General features: G+C 45.6%; 1 protein-coding gene across 12 annotated transcripts in view; it reads left to right on the forward strand.

Moving 5' to 3' along the window:
- The window catches only part of ZNF385C (zinc finger protein 385C), a 78,246-nt gene that overhangs the window by 27,871 nt on the left and 35,941 nt on the right, over positions 1–14,434 (forward strand). For 9 of the 12 annotated variants that reach the window (XM_044001256.1, XM_044001253.1, XM_044001261.1 and 6 more), the window contains one exon: positions 9,947–10,192. In XM_044001256.1, the coding sequence (XP_043857191.1) occupies positions 9,986–10,192 (207 nt within the window). In that variant the 5' untranslated portion in view covers positions 9,947–9,985. Of the gene's footprint in view, positions 1–5,550; positions 5,598–9,946; positions 10,193–14,434 lie in introns of all 12 variants that reach the window. The other 3 variants (XM_044001254.1, XM_044001258.1, XM_044001255.1) reach the window with 1 other exon arrangement.

The following is a 14,434-nucleotide window of genomic DNA, read 5'->3' on the forward strand; positions in this document are numbered from 1 at the left end:
CTGCCAAAGAAAGATGCTCTCAGAGGCTCCTTCCTCTACACGCTCTTGTTTTCGCTGCTATCCCTCTTCCCTCCTACCCCTCATCCTCGAGAAAAAGGGAAGGTCAGAGGGAGCTGAAGAACCCAGGAGAAAAGTAGGCTGAGGAAAGAGAGAGGGAGAGGGCTGATTTCAAGCTCTCTAGATCTCTAAGGTCTTTGTAGATAGCTGCTCTTTGCTTCCACCGAGGACCCGGTAAGAGGGAGGCAGTAAAACTCAGCAAGTAGATGCATGCTGGCAAATCTAGCCCCCATCATTTGGGGCCAGGCATTGAGGCAGAGAAATGGAGGGAATTGCCCCAAAGAGGGCCTAGATAGCGTGCCTGTGACAATACAGGAAAACGGGCAGAATGGAACAAATCCCGGGGGAACTTGGATCTAGCCACTAATTAATTCATTCTATGACTTTGGAAAAGTCATTTTCTCAGTGTGGGCCTCAGTTTCCTCATCTGTGAAATGAAAGCTGTGGACTAGATGTCTAAAGAATCCTGCCAGCTCTTGGGGCAGCTAGGTGGCGCAGTGGATAAAGCACCAGCCTGGATTCAGGAAGACCTGAGTTCAAATCCAGCCTCAAGACACTTGACATTCACTAGCTGTGTCACCCTGGGCAAGTCACTTAACCCTCATTGCTCCGCTAAAACAAACAAACCAACGGAAAAAAAAAATCTATGGCTCTTGTGTGTGAGTATATAATGCCTAAAGAGAAGCAGAGTTAGCCATGGGGTGGTGGTGGGCTGGAGCATCCGAAACCACCTAGGCCAGATCTCTCACTTGCCTCCCCAGCCCTATCCTCATCCTTCTAGGTCTATTCTGTTGGTGCTGAAGTGATAACATTCACCACCTTGAAGCCAACAGTTTGATGGCTGCCTTGCTTACTCCCAAATATCCTTAGCCAGGGAGGTGGGCATCTCTCTTTCCACTGTCATCACTTTGCATGGGCAGGCTGCCAGGCTTTCCTGGCCCTTACCGCTTGAGCCTGTTGTCTGCTCAGACTCAAGTCCTCTTGACTAGAGAAGGCCTGACTTTCAATTTCCTCACTCAATTTAGTTTTCCCTTAACCCCTCTCTGAGTCTCTCTGTGGTGTTTTTTGGTGTCTCCCTGAATGACCTGGTATGGCAGGGCCGGATGAGTGTCTCTCCTCTGAATTCTTGCTGAAGAATCCATATCTCCTTGTATTCCGGGGAGAGAAGTTGTTTCAGTTCCAAGCAGGGAGGGGAGGAGAAGGGAGGGGAAAAGAGAAGGGAGCAGCCCAAGGATTTATTGTTGGATGCTCTGGGGTGACTCATCTTGGGAGGGGGATGGTCTAGGTAGCAGGACAACTCACCCTCAGCAAGGCGCCTTAAGGTCTGACAAGCTAGGGATGGTTAGTGCTCACATGGGTAGGACTCATCCTCTCCCCTTCCTGAAGAAAATCTGGACAGGCTGCCTGGAAGAGGAAGAGGAACTCAGCTCCCCAGAAAGTTTAGTTCGGACCTCTTTCTGAGAAGGGTCACATCTGCCAGTCTTTTCTGGAGTTTAAGTGCTGGCTCCAAAGTGTAGCGGCAGGAAAAAAGGGAGAGTGGGATTAAAGTGCAGGCCCTTGCCACTCACTTCCAACCAACTTAGTATGCCTACTAAACCATACATAAGGAGCCTGGTTATCACACATTGATTTAGAAAACCACATATTAACATCATCTATGTCCTATTGTATTTTTATTTTGTTAAATATTTACCAAGTACAATTTAATCTGTTTGGCCCTCACCCTGGAATGTTATGGGTCCCAATATCTGGAGAACAGAGAGTATTAGGATGGAAAAGTGAGGTCCAGACATTGTCTCCTCATTGAACAAAAGGGAGAACCATAGGCTTCTGGGTTGGATGAGGATATCGGGGGAATTGGGTTCAAATCCCAGTTCTTCCATTTTGCTGCCTCTGTGACCTTGAGTGGGTCACTTCTCCAGCCTGAACCTCAGTTTTTGCTCCTGTAAACTGAGGGAGCTCAAGGGTCTCTTCCAGTTCTAAGATCTATGAGTTCTACCAGCTTTTCCCAGAGGTATCTTGACTCCAGGAAACCCATCTAGACCCTTCCCATGGAGCTGCAATCCCTTCCTTTGATAGAACGTCTCTGGGAGCATGTGCACTCCAAAAAGGGCACCTCTCGGTGGGACATGCCAGGTGGTTAATTGGCCTCATTAAGGGGTTAGTCAGAGAGCCCTTCATGCGTTGCCAGGGACTAGGAAACTATCCTTCAGAGTTAAACCCTTGCATGAAGGGAAAGTAGGAGGGACAGGCATCCTCTTTTCCAATTTAACCTTCCAGTAGATAAAGCTGGGTCCCGCAGGACCCAGCTTTTCCTAACAGGCCTTCGTTTAAGGATTAAGGATCAGGAATTCCCCCCCCAAAAAAAAAAACAAAAAACATCCCTTCCCCACTTGTCCGATGGCCCTTTAACCAAGGTTCTGTAGCGGAAAGAACATTTGGTTTGTCGTTAAATGACCTGAGGTCCAATTCCAGCTCCACCATTTACTGCTTGTGTGACCTTGGGCAAGCCACTAAATCTGATCCTTTTCCCTAGCAGAGCCAGGATTCAAATCCAGATGAGCTAACTCCAAATCCAATGCTCTTTAACTACATCCACACTGCCTCCCTATGGGTCTACTAGATTTGTCAAGCTCTGATGGTGGGGGACTCTGGTTCAAGTGTAGTGTTGGAGAGTCCCTTCCAACTCTAGAAGACTATGGTAGGGGGCAGCTAGGTGGCGCAGTGGATAGAGCACCCGCCCTGGAATCGGGAGTACCTGAGTTCAAATCCGGCCTCAGACACTTAACACTTACTAGCTGAGTGACCCTGGGCAAGTCACTTAACCCCAATTGCCTCACTAAAATTAAAAAAAAAAAAAAAAGAAGACTATGGTAAAGGTCACCTTCCATTAACACCTCACTCTTTAGTTTGGGAATGGGCTGAATGATTTGTAAGCTATCATAGCTCATCAGGCAACAAGTGTTCATTAAGTCCTTCCTATGAGCCTGGCACTGTGCCGAGAGCCAGGAATACAAATACAAGCAAAGAGAAGGGCCACCCCTGCCTACAAGAAGCTTTTGTTCTCATTGGGGGAAGGATTCCATAGTATAATGAAGAGGACGCTAGAGTCGAAGGCAGGAAAGACCGGTATTTGAACCCCAGCTTGGGCGCTAGCTGAGTGATCCTGGACAAAGCACTTGATCCTCCTGAGCCTCGGTCTCCTCTTCTATAAAATTTGGGTTATAGGACCCATCTCTTTGGATGGTTGTGAAGCTCAAAGGAGTGGTGTTTGAAAAATGCTTTGTAAAGTTGAAAGGTGCTCTATAAATGTCAGCTGCTCTTTCTTCATCGTATTTGTCTCTCCAGTCCCTTCCAACTTTAAATCTATGAGCAATGATTCCAGGCGCAGTGACCAGGAGCTCACTTCACACCTGCTACCCCCAATATACCCCTCTCGGGAAAAGGGCAAAGGGGATAAGTTGCCCTGGCAGACACTACATTGCCTTCTGAGAAAGTAATCCAGCATTTATTAGGTGCCTCCCATTTTTCCAGGCATTGTGCTAAATACTGAAGATACAAAGAAGGGCAAAGGTGAGTCTCTGTTCTCATAAACAGCTGGGTGGCGCCACCGTGATAGTGTGCGGAGCCTGGAGTCAGGAAGATCTGAGTTCACATCTGGCCTCAGACACTGTGTAACCTTGGGGGAGTCATTTAAATTCTATCTGCCTCAGTTTACTGAGGAAATGATATGATATTTGTAGAGCTCCTGTTTAGCATAGTAACAAGAACATAGTAGGTGCTTAATAAATGCTCCCCCCCTTTTGATCAAAGGAGTCTAATAGGAGAAACAATGTGCAAACAACTATGTACAAACAAAAGATAAAGACAGGGGCAGCTAGGTGGCACAGTGGATAAAGCACCAGCCCTGGATTCAGGAGTACCTGAGTTCAAATCCGACCTCAGACACTTGACACTTACTAGTTGTGTGACCCTGGGCAAGTCACTTAACCCCCATTGCCCCGTCAAAAAAAAAAAAAAGATAAAGACAGGATAAATTGGGGGTAGGCAGAGGGAAGGCACTGAGATTAAAGAGGACTGGGAAAGGCTTCTTGCTGAAGGTAGGACTTTAGGTGAGACTTGAAGGAAGTCTGGTAAATTAGGAGGGGGAGAGGAGGGAGTGCACTCCAGGCATGGAGGACAGCCAATGAAAAGCTGAGTCAGGATATGGAGCATCTTGTTCTAAAAACAGTCAGGAAGCCACTACAGGTTAAGGATCACAGAGGGCATGGGGAGGAATAAGGTGGTAAAAAGACTGGAAAAGTATGAAGGGGCCAAGTTATAAAAGACTTTAGAAGCCAAAAGGACGATTTTATATTTGGTCTTGGAGAGAACAGGAGCTTATTGAATAAGGGGGTGATAATGACCAGAACTGCACTTTAGCAAGATCATCTTGGTAGCTGAGTGAAAAATGGGTTGGAGTAGGGAGAGACTTGAGACAAGGACATCAACCATTGGACTAGAGGCAGGGATGAATTAACCTTCCTCCATTTGAAAAGTGGGGAAACTGAGGCATAGAGAGGGGCCAGAGCAGGAATTGCACATAGTAGGCAATAGGGATTGGAACTGTGGTTTCACTGGTATAGGGAACTTTCAGGTGATGAAACTCTCCCTTCCAATGAAGGTCAACACTTTCTCTGAATTTTAGTTTTAGTTAACTAGAATACTGAGAAGTGAAGTGACTTGCCCAGGGTCACACACCCAATATTTAGCCAATAAGCATTTGTTAAGCACTTACTATATGCCAGGTAGGCACTATGCCATCAGTATGGGTCAGGACTTGAATCCAAGTCTCCCAGATTTCAAGGATGACTCTGTCCCATACACACAAGGGACTTGAATGTCCCCAAAAAGTGAGTAGAGAAGCTGGTATCAAGACCTGATTCAGAGTCCTCATCATTATTAGGTCACCACTGTTGGGTCTTGGGATCATTGTTTTTTCCTGTTTCCAGAACTGGGCTCTATGGCAGAGATCATTTTGTCTGGAGCAGGCTGGCTCCCACCTCAACCCTTTCCTCACAGACACTGGAGTGCTTGGGATTACAACTCTGGTGCCAGAAAAGACCTCAGAGATCATCTCGTCTAATCTCCTCGTCTTTTAGATGAAAAGATTCGGACCTAAGGAAATCCACAGAATCATAGGTTTAAGAGTTGAAAGGGGTTGTTGTAGTTGTTGCGGTTGTTGTTCAGTTGTGCCTGACTCTGTGACCCCATTTGGGGTTTTCTTGGCAAAGATACTGGAGTCCTTTGCCCTTTAATTCTCTGGCTCATTTGACAAATGAGAAGACTGAGGCAAACGGGGTTAAGTGACTTGCCCAGGGTCATACAGCTAGGAAGTGACCGAGATTGGATTTGAACTCAGGTCCTCCTGACTCCCAGCCCGTCACTCTATCCACTGCATCACCGAGTTGTGGATCTCAGAGGCTAATCTTGTCTAATTTCCTCATTTTACAGATGATGAAACCAAGACCCAAGGGGGTACCTTGCCCAAGATCACACAGGTAATGAGTCTCTGAGATGGGATTTGAATCCTGATTCTCTGACTCTAAAACCAGTGTTCTTCCCACTGTACCTGCTAAATCATGGAAGCTCAGAATATAAGGGCTGGAAGGCACTCTAGAGACCATCTAGCTTAACTTCCTTGTTTTATAGAAGAGAAAGCTGAGCTCCAAAGAAATGACTTGCTCAAAGTCACACAGCTAAGTTCATAGCAGAGCAGTCTCTTGACTCCCAGCTCCGACTACCACACCACTGTAGACACTCCCTAACTTCCCTCAGGGCTCCTATTTCAGTGCATTGGCATCCTTAAATTCCTGCTGATTTTCCTTTAAGGAAAGCAGTGTGGTACAGTGGAAAGAATGATGGATTTGGTACTAACAGACTGGGGTTCAAATCCTGCCTCTGATATTTACTAGCCAGTTGACCTTGGGAAAGACACTTGGCCTCCATTTCTTCATCTCTAAAATGAGGAGTTGGAACTAAATGGCCCCTGAGGACCCTTCTAGATCCAGGATCCTGCTGTTTAATCTCTATTGCTTTTGCTAGAGTTTTGATTCCTTTCATAAGGGAAATGGAGAAGCCAACTTTTCTCTTTTCTGTCATGGGGAACAGGGAAATATGTGGGGAAACTCAATTTACTGATTCTCTTGTGTGGGGGGGGCAGTAATCCCAGGAGGTTGCAAGCATGCAGGGATGAGACTGTGCCCCTATCCCCACTGTGCGGGTCAAAAGTGACTCTCTCAAAATTGGGCAAATGCCATGCCCTTAGAAATCGGCAGAGTGGCAGTCAGAGAAAATATTTGGCATCTCCTGGTTTAGCTGGGCTGGGGTCAGGAGACCAGTCCCCAAAGACCAGAATTTCATGGCCTGGGGAAGAGGGAGAGAGAGAATGAGAGTTTCTGTGTGTGTCTGTGTTGTTGTTGGTTTTTTTTGGGGGGGAGTCACAGGGGCTACATTGGGAAGATAGAAGCTGGCATTTGGGAAGTATGGAGGGCAGGAGCCTAGGCCAGGACACAATTAGCAAAAGAATTCCTTTTGCCGGGCCCTGTAAGCAGAGAAGCTGTAGATCACAGCGCTTTAATCAGCTTCGTGGCAGATGCTTGTCTGTTTTCTCCCTCTGTCTCCTCTACTACCCCATCCCCCTCTTTTAAAGAACAGTGAGATTTCCAAAATACCTCCCCCTGGGGGGTGCTTTCCAAGAGCATTTTAGCTCTGAGCTCAGTCACTCCAGAGGAGCTGAGAAAAGACTCAGATCCCTAACAAGGTGGGGGCGGGGGTCCCCCATGCCACCTCCTCCCACTAACCACACGCACCTGTGACAGTCTTTAACACCCTCCCCTCCTCCCAGCCAACAACGTGCTTTGGTCTGAGATGAGGAATGGACCATGCTGTTGGAGGCAGGGAGATGGATGGATGGATGGGTGAATGGATGGATGGGATAGGGGCAGAGTTTTCCATGATGCTTCATTCTAAGGTTGGGAAGAGGGAAAGGGTACTGGAACAGGGGTCACAAATGGAGCAAGCCCCCAGGAACATTCCCCACACTGCCTGCTCTCAGGGCCCCAGAAGGCAAGACTTGCTATCTTTGCCCTTTGCAAGGAAGGAAGCATCAAGGGGCCCGAGTCCATGGACGGACATCCTTCCCCTTGGCCTGGCACGATGGCAGCGGTGGGCTGCCTTTCCAGTCTGACCCCCACCTCTCAAAGCTCCCAAAGCCAGAGGTAGCTGCTAGAAAGTTTGTGATGCCACCTGGAGGCCATCCTGTGGTGCTGCATCTCCTAAATCACTGATTACGGCAGAGACACAGAAGGGGACATTGAGCTACATATACATTGAGCTTCATATACAAATGAACATAGGGGAATTAGAACCACAGAGTGATAGTTTTAGAAAACTGTCAGAGAATGGAAGGGATGGTCAGAGCCATCTAGTCAATATAGAGTCGGATGACTGAGACCTGAGAGCAAACAGAGAACCCCATGACTTAATCTGGTTACTTTGATCCATCTGAGAAACAGTCTTGCTCAGTCCATCTTCCCAGGTGCTTGGGACCAAAGAACCTCTGCACACAGCTGGGAGGAGCATAATGGCAGTCTGGGTCTGTCACTACTTGCCTCCTTACCCACCCCCCATCACATGTCCTTAAATAGCTCCCAGTGTGATGGGGAGTCACAATCTCTGCGTTCTTCTAGGAGGTTCTAGTCTAATAGGAGAGCTAGGACACTCCCTCATGAGCAAGAAGCACATGCCAGTCCAGGAGGCAGTTTGGTGGAGGGAAAACTGTGGGGTCTGGGGACAGATACTTGCTGCCCATATGATCTTGGACAAGTGATTTCTTCCTTCTGAGCCTCAGTTTCCTCATCTACAAAATCAAGAGGTTGAACTAAAAGATTAAATGAAACATTTTTAACCTTGAATCTAGTCATAGGTGAACCTTTTTTTTTTTTTTTTGAGATTTTCATCCCTGAATTTCCATTTAATTGGTTTCCTTTGGAATCCTATATATTGTATTTTGTGTTTAAAAACAAGGTTCGGGGCAGCTAGGTGGCACAGTGGATAGAGCACCGGCCCTGGATTCAGGAGGATCTGAGTTCAAATCCAGACTCAGACATTTGACGTTTACTAGCTGTGTGATCCTGAGCAAGTCACTTAACCCCAGCTGCCTCACCAAAAAACAAAAACAAAAACAGGGTTCTAAGAAGGGTTCTCTAGGCTTTCCTAGATTGACAAGGGGGTCCAGGACACACCAAACGATTCAGAGCCCCTACTTTAAATGGTCTCTAATGTCCCTCCCGGGGTGTAAATCCCATGATCCTTCTGTAAGAAGACAGACAGACAGACAGAAACAAAGAAAGAGACAGATACAGACAGAAACTAAGAGAGGCAGAGACAGAGACAGGAGGGGGGGGGGAAAGAGAGAGAGGAAGAGAAGGAGAAGAGAAGAGAAGAGAAGCGACAAGAGACGAGAGAGAAGAGAAGAGAGAAGAGGAAAGAGAGAGAAGAGAAGAGAAGAGAAGAGAAGAGAGGAGAAGAGAAGAGATGAAGAGAAGAAGAGAGAAACTAGTTAAATGGATATAGTTCAAATTCTGTGCCTCAGTGGTGGGGAGACCTGGATTAAAGGCAGTTAGGTAACACAATAGATAAAGTGCTTGACTTGGGGTGCAAATCACCTGAGTTTGAATCCTGACTCAGACACTTAGTGTGTGAACCCCATACCAAGTCACTTAAACTAAAACAGTCCCCCATCTGTGAAATGAGGATAAATATACCACCTACACCATAGGGTTATTGTGAGGATTAAATGAGATAATACATGTAAAGTGCTTTGTACACCCTAAAGTTCTCCATAAATGCTGGATATTCCTATCATTGTGTTTCCAGTAAAAAAAAAAAAAGAAGAGAGGGGGCTTCCTGAATATGACTGAGCCAGATTTAGAAGGGACATGTGTTAGAAGAGAGGCATCTGGACTGGTTGGTATGGGGAAGCACCAGAGCCGAAAAGGTCCAGGTGGGGGGGGTGGGGAGCTGAGCAGCCAGCAGTGACAATGGAGACAAGGGGGAGCCAGCCTTCCCTCCGCTCTGCCCAGCAATCACTCTCGGCGCCTTCCCTGGATTGAGGGGAATAGGAGCTGGATGGGGGCGGGGGCTGGAATGTCTTCAGCGCTGTCACAGTTTGTGAATGTCACCCCCAGAGGCAGGTGGGGAGGGGAGGGAACAAGGGGACTCGGGTTACTGCAGAGTCACCCCCTGGGGCCAGCAGCTGTTCCGGCTCCCAAGAAGCACCACATTCCCCAACCCTGGCCCAAGATCTGCAGGGGTGTAGGGCATGTGTGTGTGTGCTTGGGGACGGGGGAGAGACTAAAGTGTGAAACCAGACACCGGACCCACTGGGCGCTTGTTTTTGTCTGTAGCTCCGCCTCTCTCTCTGTATTTCTTCATATCTCTGAGCATATATGACGCCTTTCTGGATATTCATTCATTTCAGTTGCTGTTTATTGTGAAGGGCCACAGCATTAAGAACTGGAAGGCAGTTTGGGGCCATTAAGTTCAATGTCCTCATTTGACAGAGAGAAAACTGAGGCCCAGGGAGGTTCACCTGGTAGTGAGCCTCAGAGGAAGAATTCAAACCCAGGTCCTTTGACTCTACCACATCTCCCCACTTCCCAACTTCTCCTTCAAATGGCATCTTAGAGAGACTGAGACTTACCTTGATGAGAAAGAATGTCCAGCTGGATTAAGGGAGTTTGGAGACTCCAGCCTTGGGCTACCAGCTCCAGCCACCACAATCACCCCCACCCCCATGATCCTGGCGCTTTCCCCTGATTTCTCTGTTTTCCCCTACCCCATTCAGGTATGAAGCGGCCACTGAGCCCAGCACCTCCTGGTGAGAATGGCCTTCCTGCTCCAGGAAATGCCGAATGTCCCCCTCAGCTCCCAGAGCCCTCTCGACCCAAGCGGGAGAGGAAGCGACCCTCATACACACTCTGTGATGTCTGTAACATCCAACTCAACTCTGCAGCCCAGGCTCAGGTGCACTGTGGGGGTCGTGCCCACCAGAGACGCCTCCGACAGCTCAGTTCTGGGAAGACCCCCTCAGGTAAGCCTTTGGAGACTTCTGTTCCCACATAATTTGTCTGGAGCCCCGTGGAGGGGGGCTCCCTCTGTCTGTTAGGTCACCTAGAGGGGGAGTCTTTCTCTTTGAGGTCTTCCCTGTGAATGTCACTCTTTATGGGTCCAGGGCCCTCTCTGAGGGGAATCTCCCTGAATCTGGGATCCCTTTTGGTAAATGTCTGAAGGCAAGATCCCTCTGTGGTGTCTCCCTACTTTGGGGACACTCTCTGTGGAGTTTCAGCCTGAAGTCTTCTCGGTTTTTTTCTTTTAAAACGTTTTATTTTGGGGCAGCTAGGTGGCGCAGTGGATAGAGCACGGGCCCTGGATTCAAGAGGACCTGAGTTCAAATCCTACCTCAGATACTTAACACTAGCTGTGTGACCCTGGGCAAGTCACTTAACCCCAATTGCCTCACACAAAAAAAAAGAAAAGAAAAGAAATAACCCCAAACTTAAAAGCAGAATGCAATAAATGAATGGTCTCATCCCCCAAAAGATAAAAAGACCTATTTGTAAAATGTTTTATTTTATTTTTTAATTAATAAAGTATTTTATTTTTTCCCGTTACATATAAAGATAGTTCTCAACTTTTGTTTATACAAGCTTTCCAATTTCTGATTTTTCTCCCTCCTTCCCTTCCCTCCCCCCTCCCCTAGACAGCAGGTAATCTGATATAGGTTATATATATATATATGTGTGTGTGTATATATGTATGTATATATATGCACATAATAACACAATAACATAAAATGTTTTATTTTTTAAAAAAAGTTTTATTGCTCTTTTCTTTAAAAAAAAAAAATCATTGTCCGGGGCAGCTAGGTGGAGCAGTGGATAAAGAACCAGCCCTGGATTCAGGAGGACCTGAGTTCAAATCCCACCTCAGACACTTGACAATAGCTGTGTAACCTTGGGCAAGTCACTTAACCCTCATTGCTCCACAAAAAAACCCAAAAAAGACAAAAATCATTGTCACTTCCCAAAAACTCCTCCCCACCCCAGCCCACTCCTCAGTCAGTAGTCACCTCACCTTGTAACAAATAAGTATGGTCAAGAAAACAAATTTCAACACATTGGTTATGTCTGATGTCATGTCTGAAAATCTATGCCTCATTCTGCCCCCCATAAGCTACCACCTCTGATGAGATGTGGAAAACCTCTGAAATCATGATGGGTCTCACTGAAGAGATTAGAGTTCTAAATGTTGTCATTGTTTGCATTATTGTGGTCCTCACCCAAATTGTTCCTGCAGTTTTGTTTATTTCACTCATTGTAAGTTCATACAAGTCTTTGAAAGTTTCTCTGAATTCTATGTGTTCATAATTTTTCATGGTACAATATTATTCCATTATATTTATACACCACAGTTTAGCCATTCTCCAGTTCATGGGCACCCACTTTTCTTCCAGTCTATTTTCCTTTGCTACTATAAAAAATGCTACTATAAATATTTTTCTATGTATAGGATCTTTCCTTCTGACCTTGACCTCCTTGGGGTCCATGCCTAGTAGTGGTGTCATTGGGTCAAAGGGTAACTTTGTGACTTCTCAAGTATAAATCCAAATTGTTTTCCAGAAGGGTTGAATTAATTCAGGTCCACCAACTATGTTATCAGTCTGTCTTAGGCTCCTTCTGTGTTGGGTCTTTTCATATCATGGGGTTGAGAGACACTTGCTGTCTGAAGTGTACCTTTTCCTGGTACTTCTAGGATCCCAGTTGAGATTTCTGGCTCTCTCTGAGTGACTTTCCAGAGGTTTGGCAGGGACGGCTGGGGACAGAGGAGGGAGGAAGTAAGAAGTTGTGCTCTTGGCTGGGTGATGGATTTTATTGGGAGAATGGATAAGTGGGTCTTTGAGTTTAATTCTGACTGATGGGTAAATTAGAATGAAATAGAATAACAAGAACAGACAGGGAACCTGCAGGGAAAACAAATTCAGGGCCAGGCTCTTTTCCTGGAGGTCTCTCTCTACTCCTCCTGGGAATCAGGGAAAGGTGGGAGTTTGCTTTTATGATTCTGACAGTGTATGTATCTTATTTTTAAATTTTGGTTTATTTTTAAGGGTATTTAAAAAAAAATTTGAGTTGCAAATTGTCTCCTCCCTCCTATACCTTCCCTTCCATTGAGAAGGCAAGCAATATGATATCAATAATACATGTGAAAGGTAATTCCAAAAGAGTCATAATGGAAAATGCCTCCACATTCAGAAAAAGAACTATGGCGCCTAGATGCAAATGAAAGCATACTATTTTCACTTTTGTTTTTTCTCCTTTCTTGTGGGTTTTCCCTTTTGTTCTGATTCTTCTCTTACAACATGACTAATGTGGAAATATGTTTAACATGATTGTAATGTATAACCTATATCAGATTGCTAGCAAGCTTCGGGAGGGGGAAGAGAAGGGAGGGAGAACAATTTGAAGCTCAAAATCTTCCAAAAATGAATGTTGAAAACTATCTTTAGATGTAATTGGGAAAAAATAAAATATTATTTAAAAAATAATACATGTGAAGTCATGCAAAACATATTTTCATATTAGCCATGTTGTAAAGAAATAAACCAAAATAATAATAAGTAACATAAAGAAAATGGGGAAAAGTATACTTTAGTATAAATATCTTAAAGACAGCTCCTCCAACCAGTTCTTAATACCTTATGAAGTGAGGGGCAGCTAGGTGGCGCAGTGGATAGAGCACCAGCTCTGGAGTCAGGAGTACCTGAGTTCAAATCTGGCCTCAGACACTTAACACTTACTAGCTGTGTGACCCTGGCAAGTCACTTAACCCCAATTGCCTCACAAAAAAAAAAAAAAAAAAAACCTTATGAAGTGCCCACCCCTCTTCCAGGGCTGCCCAGGTCACATGGTCATCTTTGTTATTCCCTCTTCAATTACCTCCTCCAAGAGTCATAGGAAGAAAAGATGGGATTGACCACAAGGGTTTGAGTATGTGACTCTGTGTGTGTGTGTGTGTGTGTGTGTGTGTGTTTCTGTCTGGTTTCATTTTTTAAAAAAACTCCTTTTGTTATGACTGGATTTCATTGGACTTCAGGTCAGGAAGACCTGAGTTTAAAACCTGCCTCAGACATTTATTGTGTGACCCTGGGCAAGTCATCTAACTTCTTGACCTCCATTTCCTTATCTGAAAAATGAAGCTAATAATAGCACCTGCCCTCCACATTTGTAGTGAGCATCAAATGAGATAACAGATGAAAGCACTATATAAACTTCAAAGCATGATATAAATGCTACCTATTATTGTTTAATTTTTATGTAACACATCCTTAGGGATCATATACCCAACTTGCGCTGGTATTGGCAAATTGAGTCTCCAGTTGGGTGGCTGCTATTAATTTCACGGTTTTAGAGGCAACCCTGTGGGTGCATTTCAGGGGTGTACTGGGATCAGCTTGACCTTTCTCTGGAAAAAACAGTTAAGCAAATACTACAGATTAGAACTTGGTTTATTGTTTTGTTGATTTCTAGATTTAAGAAAGTTTTAATAATCTAGGGGCAGCTAGGTGGCGCAGTGTTAAAGCACTGGCCCTGGATTCAGGAGGACCTGAGTTCAAATTCGACTTCAGACCCTTGACACTTACTAGCTGTGTGACCCTGGGCAAGTCACTTAACCCCAATTGCCTCACCAAAAAAAAAAAAAAAAAAAGATGATAGAGAAAGAAGCCCCAGCTCTCTCTGTGCCATAGACTAGCTTTCCCACCTCTCCTAGCCCAGGTACCCTTCCTCCTCTGCTCCAAGTGCCTCTGGTTATCCTAACTCCTCCAAAATAAGGGCATGTTAACAATAGGAATCTGGAGTCAGAGCACCAGAGTTTGAACCCCAGGCTTGACTACTTATTATCCTTGGGATCGAGGGCAAACCATTTAACCTTTTGGGGCTTCAGTTTCCCTACCTGTAAAATGAGGGGGTTAGACCAGATAATCTCTACGGTCCCAGCCAACTTTAAATATATGATACTATGAATAAATAGGTCCAGGGCCCCAAATCCCCTCTAATGACCAAAGTGCTTAGGGAATAGAAGATTGGGAATAGCCCAGGCTCAGAAGGCATGAGAAGATATGATGCCTAGACCTAAATGTAGCTCTGTTTGCCTTCTCCTATCCTCACCAATGGCTCAGGGAATCACAGCTAGTTTGGATTGACTCCTGCTAAACCTGGACTAGGGCTGAGGCACAGGAGGATGTAGCCAGCCCTTTGTCCTTTTCCCCCAAGGTAAA

This window comes from Dromiciops gliroides, chromosome 4, assembly GCF_019393635.1.
Source record: "Dromiciops gliroides isolate mDroGli1 chromosome 4, mDroGli1.pri, whole genome shotgun sequence".
NCBI lineage: Eukaryota > Metazoa > Chordata > Mammalia > Microbiotheria > Microbiotheriidae > Dromiciops > Dromiciops gliroides.